The sequence below is a fragment of the Pleurodeles waltl genome, chromosome 9, assembly GCF_031143425.1.
Source record: "Pleurodeles waltl isolate 20211129_DDA chromosome 9, aPleWal1.hap1.20221129, whole genome shotgun sequence".
Lineage (NCBI taxonomy): Eukaryota > Metazoa > Chordata > Amphibia > Caudata > Salamandridae > Pleurodeles > Pleurodeles waltl.
The window spans coordinates 1122552960-1122569900 of record NC_090448.1 but is presented as its reverse complement, the minus strand read 5'-3'; the positions used below and the strand labels follow the sequence as shown (position 1 = coordinate 1122569900).

At 40.4% G+C, this 16941-nt stretch overlaps 1 protein-coding gene across 5 annotated transcripts in view; it reads right to left on the bottom strand.

The window, feature by feature from the left end:
- Positions 1–16941, bottom strand: part of MTA1 (metastasis associated 1) — a 555902-nt gene that overhangs the window by 461762 nt on the left and 77199 nt on the right. For all 5 annotated transcript variants that reach the window (XM_069208854.1, XM_069208851.1, XM_069208852.1 and 2 more), the window contains exon 2: positions 6308–6375. In XM_069208854.1, the coding sequence (XP_069064955.1) occupies positions 6308–6375 (68 nt within the window). The remainder of the gene's footprint in view (positions 1–6307; positions 6376–16941) is intronic.

Here is a 16941-nt window from a genome sequence, read left to right as displayed (position 1 = left end):
CGATTCTGTAGCACAACATAATTAGAGATTTAACAAACATGCCACATAATTTCCATATTTCATAAACAATGTTGTCTCTGGTTAAAATAACTGAATATAACACTTCCAGAGAATTTGGTACATAATTTGTTTTTGCCATATTTTTGATACCTTTGTTGCATAATTTGGCACTCCACGCTGCCTAATCCTAGACGTTCTGACAATGGTGAAGCCCCTCAGAGTGGTTTAGGGATGGTGCATTAAATATGACGAGGTTGTCTATATTTTAAATATTATACACACACACTCACAGTACAGGCATGCCATGACAGTGAAAATAAATGCGGTTCAATACAAACATTTTAGAGCAACTGCACTAATAGATTTTGCACCCAATCATTACTACAGTGCAAAGGTTTAGTTCAAGTTTATTACCGCCGGTAGAGCAAAACTAACATTAAGAAACTGTTTACTGGCAAAAAGACTGCACGCAACAATTGTTTTACACAGGGGAAAAATTGTATTAATAACCACAAGCCCTCTTAAGTGGGATTTTACCTTATTGCTCAAATCAAAAGCTTGTTTTGCTTAAAAACCTTTCATTAAAAACAAATACGCATGAAAATATGCCACGGAATGAAACAGCTAGGCACTTGTTCAGGGTGTAATATGCTATTAGCATTGTTGAGCTAGTCATAGCCACCAAACACAACTCTGCACATAGACCATGTACAAATGTCTAAGCGCTATAGCAAAATTACGGCACATCTCAATAACACTATACTTTTTAATCACACAAATAGAAACAAGCTAAACCTTGCTAGGATTCCAAATTATGACTTGAAAATTAGATGCAGATCTCCCCAGCAAGTTCATTGCCCACTATGATCTCAACATTGAAATTTAAAATTGTGTAGCCCAATGAGAACAAACACCAACTGGAAAGTTGAAAAGGCCAAGAGACTTCTTAACACCTCTTCAGCCTGGAGTCAAATGTGTGAAATTGTGATCAACTTCAGCTTTAAAGAGTACAAACTACAGCAGGGAAGTGCCTGTTTAGTGCTGTAACAACGATCTGAGGAACTAGAACGCGATACTGGAAGACTTCTCTGTGAAACATGGTTCTCTAGAAAGGTTTGCAACACCAGTGCATGATTCTGCGATTCCATAAATACACTGCAGGAGCAATATCATCATCTGGACTGCTTCCCTTTCAAACGCAAGGCAACTGTCACAGTATGGTGTCAAAGTCAAGGAAAACTACTTTTGCACATTTAATTAGAATTTAACTGTAATCAGAGACTTAGGAAGAGATTAGAGATGTAAACTGACCTACAGAAAAAAAGAGTTTTAGAAAAAACAAAAAAAACAAAAAAAAAAAAAAGTAGTTTGATCAAGGAATAACCTGGTTATTGTCAAAGGTATTAGCAAGAATAAAGCAAAGCCTTACATATCTAACTCAAGAGAGACTAGCGCGTATATATCCAGGGGTGGCCGACTGTGCTGCCGGACCTCCCCTGCTAATTTTGTACATATGGTCTGGACATGCCCAGATCACACCCCCCGCCCCACACGCCCCCCCCTTTAGCAACATATTGGGACGAGGTGTTACGAGTTTCTTTTTGAGGCTACGAGGGATAGTCTCCACTGCTTACTGAGTGTCACTTCCCGCTCAGCAGCATGTAAACCCATTAATACATTTATGTAGTTGCCGTTGGTACTGGCTAAATGCAGGATTGCCATAAGCAGAAAAGCAGACTACCCTCCCCCCATTCAGCAGTGGCTGGCAGACTTTAGGTCAGGTATATTGGCAGAACAACAGGTGTTAAATAGTGGCGGGGGCAGGTGCTGGGCACCGACTAACCCTCCTGATTGGCAAACGTACTTCTGAGAAGGTAGAGGCCAAATAAGATGACAGGTCACCCTGAGTAACCACCCTGTCGTGGCCGGCTCGGAAGGACACAGGCTTTAAACCAGCACCTCACGTAACTGGGTTAGGACGTTGCTATGTCCATCATACCCGCAATAAACATGTGATGTACGGGAGATACTCTTGACGGACTCCCCTCAACCATCAGTTACATGTCCTGTTCCCCCCCTCTCTTCCCTCCTTCTCCACCCCTTGGAGGCGGGCGTCAGTATTCCTCTGATACGTAGTTAAAAAAATATATATATACCAGTTATGCTTGAAACTTGTTACAAAGGCAATATGCAGAATGTGATCTATAACATCAGTGTGGATATTACAAGCGTATTTTCTTTCTCTTGTTATAATGCCAATCATTCTCATATTCATTGCCACCTTTGAGTGCACCCTTAAATATGCTACAATTGTGTTTTTCTTCTTTCTACAAGGTTCACTGCCTGAAATTGCAGATATTCCAATATTTTATACTAATCAAAAATAATTTTAGAATAAAAGAATAAAGCAAAGCCTCAAAAAGAGGTATTCAATAATGTCTCCTATATATTACTTTCGGTTAAGCTTGATAACAATGTCACTGTTGGTAGATAAAGTTCTCATAGTTTGGACTTAGAAGAAAAGGATTTGTGGAGCATTTTGTCAACCAACAATGTGACTACGAACAAGCCAGCTAATCATAGTAATGTGAAGGTTACAGAGAAGCCACAAAATCTTCAACAGATGATAAAGTGAGATGAAAATAGTTGCATTGAAAAGCATAAAAGTTACATCAGATGTGTCCATCCTTGGTTTCTAACGAACCATCATGCAAATTCTCTTAACTGGACAATTAGGAAAAATGTAGGATCAAAATGAGTGGCAGAAATAGGACACAAAAACCACAGCATTGCAAGGATTGCAAGGAGTGAAAGTTAATTTTAAGATGGAGGTCTCACATTTGAAGGCCTGAATTAGAATGTGCTCTCTATTGAAAATTCAAGGACGGCATTTCAAAACGGTTGGTGCACTGACTCAAGGGGACTGTTGGGACTATAGCACATGTGTTTTGCATTGTTGACTTTTAGGCAATCACATGGCTAGGTAATATGTTTAGAGGAAATACTATAATCCCATGGCGCATGCTGTGGAGGATGCTTTCATTTACATCTGAGGCGCTAGTGTAGCAAGTGTACACAAGTACGACAAGAGTATTGGATATTTAAAATACCAGCGAGTAGCACTTTCCAGAGTTAGACTATAAAATGCAGTCCTGTACTGAAATGGGTGCAAATAGAAGTTGATTGTTTTGTTATTATTCCAACCAATAATTTAATATACATGTATAGTTTATTAATACAGCTGGGGGGGGAGAAGGGGGGGAGCGCACTATTAAAAGTTTGACATGTTAATTGGGCATACTGAAACTACCACTAAAAAACAAAATTAATATCTCATTCAACAAAGAGGTATGCATTTATTGGAGTAAGCCTGAAAAGGACCTAGAGGCACTCATGAGTGAATTGGGAGCATGTTCAAAGAGATGTAATTAGTGTATGTGGTTTCCAAAAGAACAAAAGAAAATGAGAAGCATTTGATTCATCTTTGACTGAACATATGGATTAACAGGCATAAAATTCCCTTTTATCTTTGCAGGCTTATTTTAACATTACCCAACAGTTGGTACAGTTAACCACTTTAGGCTCGATATATTCTCCTAGGGATAGCTGGATAGTATGGCAAACCTGTACAAAGGATTCAAGTCCCAATGAATGCGTCGGGCCAACTTAGCTTGGGAATGGCCTGAAAATGTTGTTCAAATGTTGTGCGGAACTAAAGTTAATCAGTGATGCATAATATCCCCAACACAGTTTTACTTACGTCATCCTGGTCATGTAGATGCTACGGATTAACAAATAAAGGGAGATTATCAATTATATGTAGAGTTTTATTACTCTCAAAAATATGGGAGGATGGATGGTGCAATAAAGTTCTAACAGCTATACATCTAAAAAAAGAAAGAAAAAAAATAATAATCTTGGCTGCTCCTCCAGAATCCTCACTACCCAACGAAACGTTTGCCTTTAATGCTAGGCCTATAGCCCCCTTTCCTAGATAATGACATAATTGATGAGTTGATATCACAGGGAAGAGGATCCGAGCATAACAGGCAGAGGAGTGGAATTTATTAAAATATCTACTTGTCCGTGGGACAGGTTGCTTCTTAAATCTACTTGTCCTGTAAAAAACCTACTTGTCCCTTTGGTACCATGTAGCATGGCGACAAATTATAGCAGCAAACTCATTATGTAAGAGCACTGATAATAGTCTCTCTGATTATGCCAGGTCTGCTACTATAGTATGGGTGCACAGTTGCAATTTCAATCCCTACTATAGCAATTTCCTTATTTTGCCACCATTGCGCAGACCTACATACTGGGGCTGGAGGAAGCAGTAAGCAGTAGTTCCAGGCCTGGAATGGCTTTGAGTCTGCAAAACTACTAACTAGCACGTTTTAAGGATTTTCACCAGCTCTCCTCTAATCTTTTCCCATAATGAGAAAGGTTGGAAGTTTACTCCCGACAGTGGCAGAAGTAGAAGTTCTTCCAGGGTTGGGGGAAAAAAGTGGTTGGAGGGAAAGTGAACTTGTAAATGCTCAATAGATTTTCACATGAGCAAATCTACACATGCATATTTGCTCGTGCTAAAATACAGTTCACAAATATTTTCTAGTACGATTTTCTGGTCTACTTCTGAAAGTTCTTGTGACTTCATGAAAGCCACTATTTCAAAGACATATAGCATGGGTGCACTTTTGTGACTTTCTTCAAGAATTGGGTCCCTAATTATGTCTGGCGTTAACAAAGACATTTTGTTTTTATTAAACTTCTATTTCTCTCTCTATCGGCTGGCTTTACTGCGAGTGATCTCATTCTGCTCTTCTACAAGGAGCATATTGGCACACAAAGTGGTTTTGTTCAGTGCCAGGAACTATTGTGGCAATCAGTGGCATAATGAAATTGGAGGGGGGCCCCTGCAAAGAACATGGAGGCCCTCCCCCCTCCAGACTCACTCAGGGCAGGTGCTGTGCTAACACCACTGGTGGCAATGTGTACTTTTTGAGGCCAAAAACATTTTGTTCTTTTTGCCAGTGTTTGTTACAGTGGTGAGAGTATGGCAGCTCCCACAACAATAAAGTGTTACGAAAGCCATGTCAAAACAAGACTAAATCAAGAGAGACAAAAAAAAAAAAAAAGTCAGATCAGTTGGTTTTAGCAGTGCTTGTTTATTTTCAAGCGTCCCATAATCGTGTTGAACATGGTTACATTGATTTTCCATTATGAATATTTTTTTGAAATACTAGCATGCATCAACACATTTTACTAAATGACGCTTCACAGAAATAGCGCCTAAAGTTTCATGGTAGTGAAACTTTTTTCCCCACTTGTATTTTTTTCTGAACATTTTATTATGAAAGCAAAGAATCATCACTCTTGCTTACAAGATTCTGCAAACATCTGCATCTAATCAGAGAGCATTCTGGGAGCATGATACTTAGCCTCGTATCATTAAACTTTTCAAACGTGTGTACACTTTTTTTTTTTTTTTAACTGGAACCACTGTCAGTAGTGTAGTGGGACCTTAAAACGTTTATTTATAGCGCTCACACTAATAATGAAGGCTTCTCATTAATGAACCATAAATACAAGTTCGAACAGCATTAAAATGTGGGCACACATATTACCTAAACTACATACAGTTCCCTCCTCTGTAAACTGGCAGCCAAAGGGTTTGTGCTGCTGGGGGCTGGGCCTACTTGTCCCAATGACAAAATAAACATGAAAACTTGTTGTCCTTGACCCCAAACAATATGTCCCGGGCGTCGGGTGATAGGAATTCCACATCCCTGAAAAGAGCAAAGAAAGGTTTCTCATTACCCATTTGGAATGGTTGAGGATCCCTTTCCGATTTCGACAACGATTGTAAGCAACTCAACCAGTGAGTATTTGGAAGACAAATATTGTTTTTACTCTGCTTTTTATTTTTCTCTAGGCAAACTCATAACCCTAAATTGTTGAGTAGGGTGTATGTAACTTGACTGCAGGTTGGCACACATTTTTTAATCTAGATATTAACAGACTAGGATGTGTCCACAGCTAGTAGAATTTACTCAGTCCCCCACCACCCACACTTTGATTTAGTGTCAACTCGCACTGCCTTGATACTGAAACAATAACGAAACATGGATGTGACTAGGATCTAACAAATGGATTTAGCAGCCTGTGGAAGAGGATTAACCGATTCAAGATGTTGCACCTTCGAAAGAGAACTATTGGAAACGTGAAGTGATCCCTCCCACAACATGCAACAGCCAAGCAAAACACCATATTGAAAACAGCAAGAACAGCTTAAAAAAAGCAAAGATACCTTATTAAGCTCTTCTATTCTTCGTATCAAGTATGGGTTACTTGAAGAATTTTCAAAGAAGACATAATCTGTAAAATAAAATTTGGTATTAGAGACAGCGACAAGCAGGGTGTAATAAATATAATTACAAAAAAAGGCTATCCAGGATTAGTCACTGTAGATTGATGGGCTGTGTTTTACCTTAACAAAAAAAAGATTTCCCTCGTGCTCCAATCGTTCTTTAAGGAAAAGCATACTCACTTATTAGACACATTAAACATTAAATCACTATGAAATCATTCTCTGTCTCGCTACAGTGCAAAAAATACTATTTGCAATTTAAAAACACATAACTTGCATATTCGATAAATAAAATGATCAATTACATTCATATTGTATTCAAACACAAATCATTTGTTATTCACAACAATTCACTAATTAAAAATCAGTCGATGCAGCGTTTCAGTGGGCTCACACCACCTTCATCAGGACATATCATTTAAAACAGAAATTAGTCATTAGATACACAGCCCGCATACTCATCAGCAACTCAAGAGCCTACCAATCCCCCACTTTCATATTTAACCAGGCCTGCCAGATCAGAAAGCGGCGTCTCATTACAGAGGGATTCCTCTTGGACAACAGGAGCGGTAACGGAGGACTTGGCCCCTGAAGATTCTCTTTATTAACAACTGGATTATAACGGGTTACAGCGAGTTATGCAAAGGACCCTTGCAGCACCAAGAGAGGAGAAACTGATTATTGTGGCTCCCGTATCAAAAATGAACTGAGAAGCACCGTGTTGGGAGCTAAACAGACACCGGGGCAGCTGGAGCAGAATACGGATGATCCAGCTCCAGAATTCAAATTAAATTAAGTATTTTGCCATAAATTGAAATAGATCCCACAGATACAGAGAGTGTGGGAGAGAGAACTCGGCTCCGACAAAAAAGGACTGGTTAAATATGAAAGTGTAGGACTGGTAACCTCTCGAGTCGCTGATGAGTATGTACAATCTAGGATATCTAATGACAAGGTTCTGTTTTAAATGGTATGTCCTGATGAAGGTGGTGTGACCCATACCTGATCCCACCAAAAGGCTGTGTCAACACAACAGACCCTTAATGAGTGAATTATTATGGACTGGAAACGATTTATGTATTTGAATTCTATCTGAATGAAACTGATGGTTTTGTCAATCAAATGTGCTTTTAACATATGCAAGTGTTGTGTTTTTAATTTGTGAATAAATCACCGTTTTTCGACTATAGCGAGAGAAAATGATTCATATTGATGCTGGATGTTTAAAATGGCTAAAAAGTGGGTATGCTTGGATTCTTTAAAAAAAACTATTTAAGGGCAAGTGGGGCACAAGAAGGAAATATATTTTCTTGTTGCCGTCATTACCCTGTACCTTTTTAGCACTTAAGGGTAACTCTCCTTTTTTCGTGTTGTCTACTTTCCCAAGAGAAACATATACCTTTCGAACACCAACATTAGACAGACCCCTGTAATATTTTGGAAAACAAAATACTAATCAATGCCTATAGGTAAATAGCAAATCTTCAAACACATACTATAAGAGATATAGTGGCAGCATAAAAAATGCATTTTGAGCCAACACTGAATTAATGTGATGGACTGTTAAACTGGCCTTCGCTAAGGACAATACTGGCAAACACTGGAAATTAACTTTACTACTTTGGCAAGTATCGTTTACTCCTAGTTATGAATGCCATGTTCAATTAGCCACAAAATTCTGTCACTCTATACCTGGCTCTAGAATCTCATTTCAATGGTCCTAACAAACGACTTAGGTTCTTTATCTTTCTGATATTTTAACAGAAGGAGCTCTTGGCAGTAGTCGTTTTATATTGATATTTACTAAACATTAACTTTCCAGGAGTCCCATTAAAATTCTGCAAGCTGTCATTGATTTCATTGATCAGGTTTCCAAAAGATAGACAATGAGTAGAGGGGGTCATTTTACTTATTCATTCATGTTGTAGACACCCTCTTCCCTTGGGACATCGTAGATACAGTACTGTTTCCCCATTATTCAAAACACTGGTAAGGGTACTATAACGTTTTAAAACTGAAAATTACTTTAACTAGTAAGCATGCATTTCTATCTATTTACTTATTTTGAGGGACAGATGTCAAATGGAGAAACTTATCCAGTGATCTTGTGTATACACCAAGGTCTGTGATTTTGTATTTGGAAACTGAAAATAACTATTCTCTTTGCACGGTTCTAAATCCAAAATTATTTTATTCCCGCTACTTAACATGAACTATTCCAACCAACAAGTTTGCTAAGAGTTTGGTATTTTCATCTTTTAACAACTGAAACATCAAGCGTTGCCAAGGTTAGTAATTATCTTCAGGTTTTCATTTTGCAGGTCAAACCACTGTCATATAGGTAGTAGCGGTCACCTGACACACACAAAGAACCAATGAAAAAATAGATACAACCTCAAGAGACGAATTGTGATGAGCAACTATGAGAAGATCCAATTTTTATAAACATGGAAAGATGGAACATAACACCAACATCCCAGTTTCCCTTATAACATATTGACACCGGATGTCTCATACAAAATTTCCCCAAGTACATCATATAAGTGTCCCAACTGTAGCGAAGAACATGCCTGCTACTGGCAGAGGTTTTAGAAGTGCTCTGACACCACATAATACTGGCTAAAAATCAACAATTACTTGACAATAACCAAGTAAAGTCGAAACCTCCTGAGGGCAGACAATAGTTTGTTGGGGTTGTTTGTCAAAGACAAGCCAACCAGCAGCTTTCTGGACATAGCATCTTTTGCTAGCTAAACCTATCAAGAAACGACAGCAAGAAGTAAAGAAATGGCCAGAAGCAGAATCTCCGATTCTTCAAAAACAGGAAATAAAAGGATTGAGGAAAATATCAACCTTTGCAGGCTAGGATGAAATCTTTGAAACGTTTGCAGCTCACTAACATAGGGACCTGCCAAGTGCATGCTCAGGAAAGCATGATTGCTACTAACCTATATCAATCAGTGTAAAACACCAATTATTAGAACCTGTCCCTGTGACACAATATAAATAGCAAGGCAATACTACTTATAAAACTGCTCGTTTGATCTGGTTTGCTAGATAGCAGGTTAGTAATGTGATATGGAGGAACATATGTGCCTGCACACGGCTGGTTGAGGTTTGTTAAAGTTCGAATTATTTGTTTTGTTGATTGAAACTGGGAATTAACCAAGTGTTGAAATGCTGACAAGTTGCACTGCTCTACGTTAAATGAGAAATTAAAATGTATAAATAAAGTCTAAAAAAATATGTAGCACATTTAAGTACCATGCAAGGTGTAAACAAGTGCAATAATGATAGACGAGATGTGCGACACAATGAAGGCTTCCTGCAGAATGACATCTTTAACATGCAAAACCAACTAAAAACATTCGTGAAAAAACATCTTAAGTGTCCCTTGTTTGGTCCATTTGTTTGTTGGCGTCTCAACAGGAGTAAATGCTAGTTTAATTGGTCTGTTCGTAGCCCATGCTCCTTTAGTATTTACGAGGCGTCTCTGCCACCTGTCTGCAGGTGAGAATATACTGCCTGCGAAAAGAGAAAAAAAGAAATTCAACACTGTAAGTGGGCTTTGAGGCAAAGCTCGTATTGTTCTGCACAATATCTAGGACTTTTCTTGCTATCTTTCATCTGATGCCATTCTCCCCCCACCCTTGGCAGTGGTGGCTGGAGAAACAGTCCTCGTTTCGCTGTTGAAGTTGCTGCCACTGTTGAAGGCTGCCACTTCCTCTGCCTCTAGGTGGGTTGTGAAGTTGGTAGAGAACTGTTCCAGAGGCTGTATCTTCTGCTGGAATGGTCTCTGTTATTAGGGAGAATGTACATGCTGGTCTGTTGCACCAGCTCTTCAGGAAATCAGGCCTTTTCTCCATGTCCACTGACAAAAATGATCTGCTGCACGTAAAGATGGAAAGGAAAGCAGGAGTAGTATTTCACTGAGAGACCAAGCTGTAATCCAACATGATTAAGTCAGCAGTATCATATGCTGTACTGATGACATATGACGATGTAATCATGCTGTTCAGAGAATTGTTCCGACCAATTCAAGAGGATATGATCAAGGCAGCCAAACTGAAGGCTGGCAGCCCTTAAAATGAAATAAGAATACTGGTAATTTTAAACATTTCTATACAAGGAATGTATGCACCTGCATTCCTTTCCTAGTGTGGCATTTGATTTACAACCCGCAATATTGTCTTTTGTTCCATCAGACACCACAAGAGAATCTGCGTTGGATTTGCTTTAGAAATCTTTAGGTCTGATTTAACCGAGCTCTGTGGCCACCCTCTTAACTCTGTGGAAGCCTAGCACACTGTCCATCATAAACATGTTTGCTGCAATGGAATTTTGAGATAGAGAAGCCATATCACACAAGTCAAAAATTGTATTCATTTCCTGGTCCCATGTTGCCTCTTATTGTTTAATCTGGTATGGCCTTCTGCAAATGTTTTTTTTGATTTTCTATAGGATGGTCTCTTAAAGAAGGATCTTCACTCCCAAGGTGAATGCGTGGGACACTCTTCTCAATGGAACCCTTTCTAGGAAACGCTCATCTCTAAGCCTCTCTTTGGTAAGTATCTTTTAGCCGTCAAAGCTTGGCCATTTGCAAGCTGTTTTTGCCAGGGGTCCGTTTTTTCCTTACTAGGGGAGGAGCAGGTTGACGGGTTCTCATGGGAGCTGGAGTGGCAGGTGCCAAAGGCAGCAGTGGTGGTGCTTACGGATAACTCGCATAGCGTCCGACAGAGACGGAGCTATACTGTTGCCCTATGAAGCCAGAAAAGGTTTGAGCTGATGAGCCAAGGGCTCACTGAAGTCCAGAGGACTGAAAAAGACTGTCTAAGCTTCTGCTCAACATCACGGTGTGCACCCTGGCTAAAGAGCTAGATACACTGGCTGAAGTGTCCTGTGTCCAGACGGATTTAATCAATGAACTGTGATCAACAGTAGAGCTGAGAAATTTCTGTTTTGTTCAAGGCTGTGAGGGGCATTGACAGAGGTTGTAATTTCAAATTTTGATGTGGATGGTCTGATCTGATCAATCAGGGACAGAGAAGCATGTTTGAAAGGTCCTTTTCCCAGCTCTCGGAGTTTACTTGCTTTGTTCCAAGGACCACACCCCCTTCTTATCCTCGTTCGTGTGGAAAACCATTCCAAACAGACTTCGCAGTCAGGTGAGAATCTGGAAGTGAGACCACATGCTTATTATGATCGTCCACCAGCATTTCCCCCCCCCTTAGGAAGGGCAAGTAATATATAATTCAGGTAAAAAGACTGGGAGCACAGTCAAGTAAAACACTTCCAAAAAACATCATTTAAAATTGCTTGTATTTTTGCATAAATGAAAGAAAACAAAACTTCGGACCACATCAACAGTCTCAAAGAAAGAATTACGTTTTCAGTCAGAACACAACCTCATAAAAAGACAGCAGCATTTTGGGATGCTGACTCAGTGACCACAAAAATAAAACAAAAAACTCTCAAGTACACGATTCACATTCTGAGATATTCTTTTGTTCATAAACAATAAAAAGAATACCATGATGGAAAAAAAAACAGGGTGCAGCATTCTTCTTTATAGTCTACTTCAGCCAGGGAAAAAGCAATTGAGACAAAGCCTGGCCTTAAGAGTGGAAGTGCTGCGTAGTAAAGGGGCAATAAAAAGGAAGAGTGTATGGAAGGAAAATGGGCTAATTTAGGGGTATGCAACAATTAAATGTGATTTAGTGAAAGGTAACAAAAATACAGAAGAGAAGTCGACAAAGAAGGAGGACAACAGGAGAGAGCAGTTAAGGAGAGTATGCCATTAGACTTGAACAATAAAAGATGACATGGGAGTTTAAAAAAAAAAAAAAATTATAGAGCTGCAGGAGTCTCCCAACGAAGAATAGTGTAAAGAAACATACATTCAGATGCAGTGTATATCTGGGTGCACTGAAAACCTAACTATACAATGAAAAAGTCAAATTTGTTTGTTAGAGCCACGTCAACATACCCAATGGGAAGGTGAGGGGAAATGGGAATGCTTCTGCATTATGGGTCAGAGAAATTAACCCTGGATCGCAAATAAAGTTGGAAGCTTGCTGTTACTTCAGGTTTCTGCTAGTGCAAGCCTAATTTTGACTGCACCTCAGTAAGCTCCGCCCTTGTTGTAGACGTAGTTATTTAAATTGGAGTCGTAACTCCCTTTCAATAGTAGTCCACTTACTTGGCAACCTGTTTATATGCCCAGTGCTTCAGAGGTATTTTAACGGAGTCTGATCTGTCCCTAATTTAAGTCCAATGTCCCTTTGGCAAAAACATACTTTGGAAAGGATTTGCTTAATAGAAATTGTATACTGGCTGACAATGCTCCCTCAGGTTCTGTGCATGACCTGTTAAAAGGACGAGGTTTGGCAAGCAACGGATAAATAAACTGGCAAACTGATCTTATTCTATGGGACACCTTTGTCTGAACCTTATTTAAAATCATGGTGGCAGTAGGATCAATCCTGATGAGATGGCAGATGCCTTAACACTCCCATCCTGTCGCTGCCACATTTTAGTCAGTCAAACACAGATGTAAGCCTCGAGGGGTATAGTAAAAAGAACTTAAGTTGGACAGTGTGTGCGTGCGTTTGTGTGGGAGGGGTGCAGAACCCACCCCACCTCCGATGACTCCCTGGAGAGAAAGTTGCAACACCCTGTATCCACAGTTCTAAATGTTGGTGGGGGCTGCAATGGTAGTATGAAGACTAGTTTTGGAAACCAAACGTGGAGAGACATCTGGGCAATGTAATGGCAGGGAGCACCTACAGACGTGGGGAGGACAGGTGGTTTGGACTGTGTCCAGAGGTCTTACAAGAAAGGGACATAGGAAGACCAGATCTTGGATCCACCTAATGAGGTGGTCTGGCAGTGCCCGTCAGAATCTAGGAGCCTTGAACCGAGCCTCGCAAGACTGTGGTGGCCTTCAAGGCCACATGTATAACTCCTTAAGCTGAGAGCCGGATCCACAGGAGGTGCAGCGGGGGAAGGAGTACCTAGGCCCCAGTGCTTGGCCTGGTCATTAGGCATCAGAAAGACAAAGCGAGAAAGGTTAAGGACAAAAGGCAACACAGACCAGACTTGGAGCGAGCAACCCAGTGGGACCAGTAATGGATGAACACGAGACAAGCTTGGACATGGGTGCTCACAACAGGGGTCCCATTGACTCAAAGCATGGTGACCCCAGCTTCAAATAAAGAGCCCCCAGAATGCAAGTATTTGTATGACCAAAGATATGGAGGCTATGATCCAACTGGAATGTGACCACACACATTAAGTTAGGGGAGCCAGACAAGACAAAGACACCACTGAGTTCCACGAAACATGTGTTAAGGAGCATGGTAGCCCACTGAAGGGAGGCAGAGGGAGGCCATGCAAAGACATAACGGTAGAACATGGGCCGGCTGATGGAGGAAACCCTCCTACCCACCGTTCAACATTAAGGAAATCTGAAGGAGGATGCCCCTGCGCTGATGGCAAAGTGAAGAGGAGGCCCTGAGAACAGGTTTCTGGGGGCCCTACCCATACACCATGGTGGGACTCACTCGAGGGCTCAAAATACCAATAGGGATTCTCCACAAAGACAAGAAGCCCTAGAGTGGCACACCTGAAGACGTTAGAAGCACACACCTTTTGGACCACAAAAGTGCACATACTTGGCATAGATGCTGCAAAAATAGAACCACCAGAGCTCACTGTAACCCCACAGTCAGATGTAGTGTGGATCCATTTCAAAATAGCCTTATTTCTATGGGTTATTTAGCAGCACTAAGGCCACCCCAGCTTCACAAACACACACGGCCCGCAGATTAAGGCGCAATCTTGGAAATTGGCTCCCCTCCTCCCAGCCATCTGAGCTCTAGAAACATCTTCCTCAATTTCCAGCAGCACCCCTTCCAAGTAGCACCAGCAAGACAAGGGGTTTGCCGGCCTACCTTTCAGCACCCACCAATCTCTAAGCATTCTTAAGTATTGGGCCTGCTGACAGCATTATTAATTCCCGCCAAAGGGATGCAGCCTACCATGAGTGCCAAAGAGAACTTGAGAACAAAACTACAAAACAGGTAGACATAACCAGGACAAAAAAAAATAGGTCTCTAACATGAACAATCTACTGCTGAATAAATTCCCCTTAAAAATGGAACCCAAGAAAGAAGGAGAGACGGGAACCAGAGAAGGAGAAGCAGTTGGGTAAGCAAGATGATCAATCTCAGGTGGTAAACAGTTCTTTCCTATTATAGGCTTTCAGAGAGATCAAGGAAGAAATCGTAGCAGTTAAAGCCAGAGATCCTGGGCAACTTTGTAGAAATTAAAAAAGGATATGTTTGGGTTGGAATACAGGGTACAAACCCTTAAAGAAAAAGAATAAAACATGGACCGGTGGACAACTGAACACCTACAAGCATGCATGCTCGAGCAACAAAACATTTAGCAAAATGTGAAGACTTGGAGAGCCTCTCTAGACAAAACAACATATGCATAAGGGGAGTGTCACAAAAACTAGAGGGTGAACTGATACATCAAGATGCAGTTGACCTGCTCAAATCCCCGATAGAAAACCTTTGGGACTCTCAAATCCGAAGAGATAGATCCCATAGAGTAGCCTCATTAACACCTTCAAGAACCCTCCTGCCAGATATAGTGGCCAGAATTATTTTTACTTGGAAAAATAAATAATACTGAACAAGACGAGACAAATAGGTCCCATCTGGGAAGGTTGCATTCAAAATCAAGGCCAGGAAAACTTCAAGAAACATACCATTCGAGAAAGCGTAAACCAAGTCACAGGCCCTATAATTATAGTGAGAGGCCTCAATTTAGTGATAAATGCCCAAAACAACAGATACCTTCAGAAGATGGGTGGTACCTCAGAACTATCACTTGAAGAAAAAGGCAAAGTAGAAGATCATCCTCAGACTATAGATGGTTCATATCTCTCAGGCGGGGCAAATACATATGCAAGAATAAATTACATTCTGGTGCACAAAAGTCTCTCTACCTTGGTGGAAACAGTTGACCAAGGTCACATCACAGAATGGTCACATGGACTATAAATTAAAGCATGGTAGGAGGTGAATAAAGTGGAGATACAGGAGATTTAAGCAATTCTATGCTAAGAGAGTAGATTTAACAATACAGGCTAACTAAGCAAGGCAGTAATGCAGTAAGCCCTGAAAACAGTAATTACAGGCATGTTAATAGAAGATGACACACACACAAAGACCATGAGGCATCCCTTTATCTCCAGCCTGCACTCAGCTGTTCAAAAGGCAGAAGAGAAAGATAAGGCAAAACCATCCAATAAGGGTTTGTGACATCTCACAAACATACAGAAAAAGAAATCTGCACTTTGGCACAAGCTAAACAACCTTATATCTTTACACAAGTAGTGGTGAAATACCACAGGGTGGAGATAAGACAATAAAGCTTTTCAAAAGCAAGATAGCAATGAGACAAGCAAAACAATATATAACAGAATAAAGATGGGTCGAGTCAACTGCACAAGTCAGAAAAGGGGAAATTTTAAAGATTTTACAAATTCTCAAACCCTGCAACATCTGACCTGTGTCACCATCAAAGTAGAGTGGTATCGACAATTGTTTAACCTCCCTAAACTACATACACTAAAATCTGAAAACCTGGACATACAGCCTGCAAAGAAGAGGGTCCATATAGCTCTGAGGACTTCAAGATGGATAAAGCCCCAGGGCCAGATGGCTCGTGTTACAGACAGGTAATCAACAGTACTTTTGTGTCAAAGGTCATTTGTCATGAAGTCAAATATCCATCGGGCATGTGTGTTACCTAGAAACGAACCCATTTCGTAAAGAACAGTTGGATTCTCAAGAGCCTGACCGAATCCTTTGGGTGGGTATACAATTTTGTGGATTCCAACTCCACTAATTATGCCAATCCCCAATGTAAGGTTTTTATCATGCATTTATTTTAATGAAAGCCAATAACAGAAAATAAGCAGATAAAATAACATGTATGGGTTACAAACTGGAGTGAAATCTATTGCTGTGTAGCAATTTTAGTTATAAATCCATGTATGTTATTTTAGCATACTAGGCCTGCTGCTGTGCACTTTAAACTAGATATATTTTATTCTGCTTTGTTTTATTATTGTTACAATAGCCACTTTTCGGTCTTGTTTTATTTCTTCCTATCTGTTTTTTGCCTAGGCCAGCACTCTGTTCTCAAACAAGACATTCTTGCTCATTCTGTGCTTCTTCCAAGGCTGCAGTAAGATAGGTTGCCAGTGAACGTGGTATAAAGTTTTGTCTCTGACATTCATAGAAAACACACATCTTAACGTAGGGACATTTTCTCAGAAAATCTGCTGTTTTATTATAAAAACACTTCCCCGTCTCTTACACTTTAGAGGGAGATGTCTGCCAGAGAACCACGACTGTATACGGATTGCTGAACGCTTCGATATAGCTGCTTATGCAGACTTCAGGCCTTTGCTCAGGTATGGGGGATGATGTCTTCCCAGGGGAACCTGAAGGGCGGAATTAGAGCTTAACAAGCTGTGCTTTATTATAGCCTAGGTA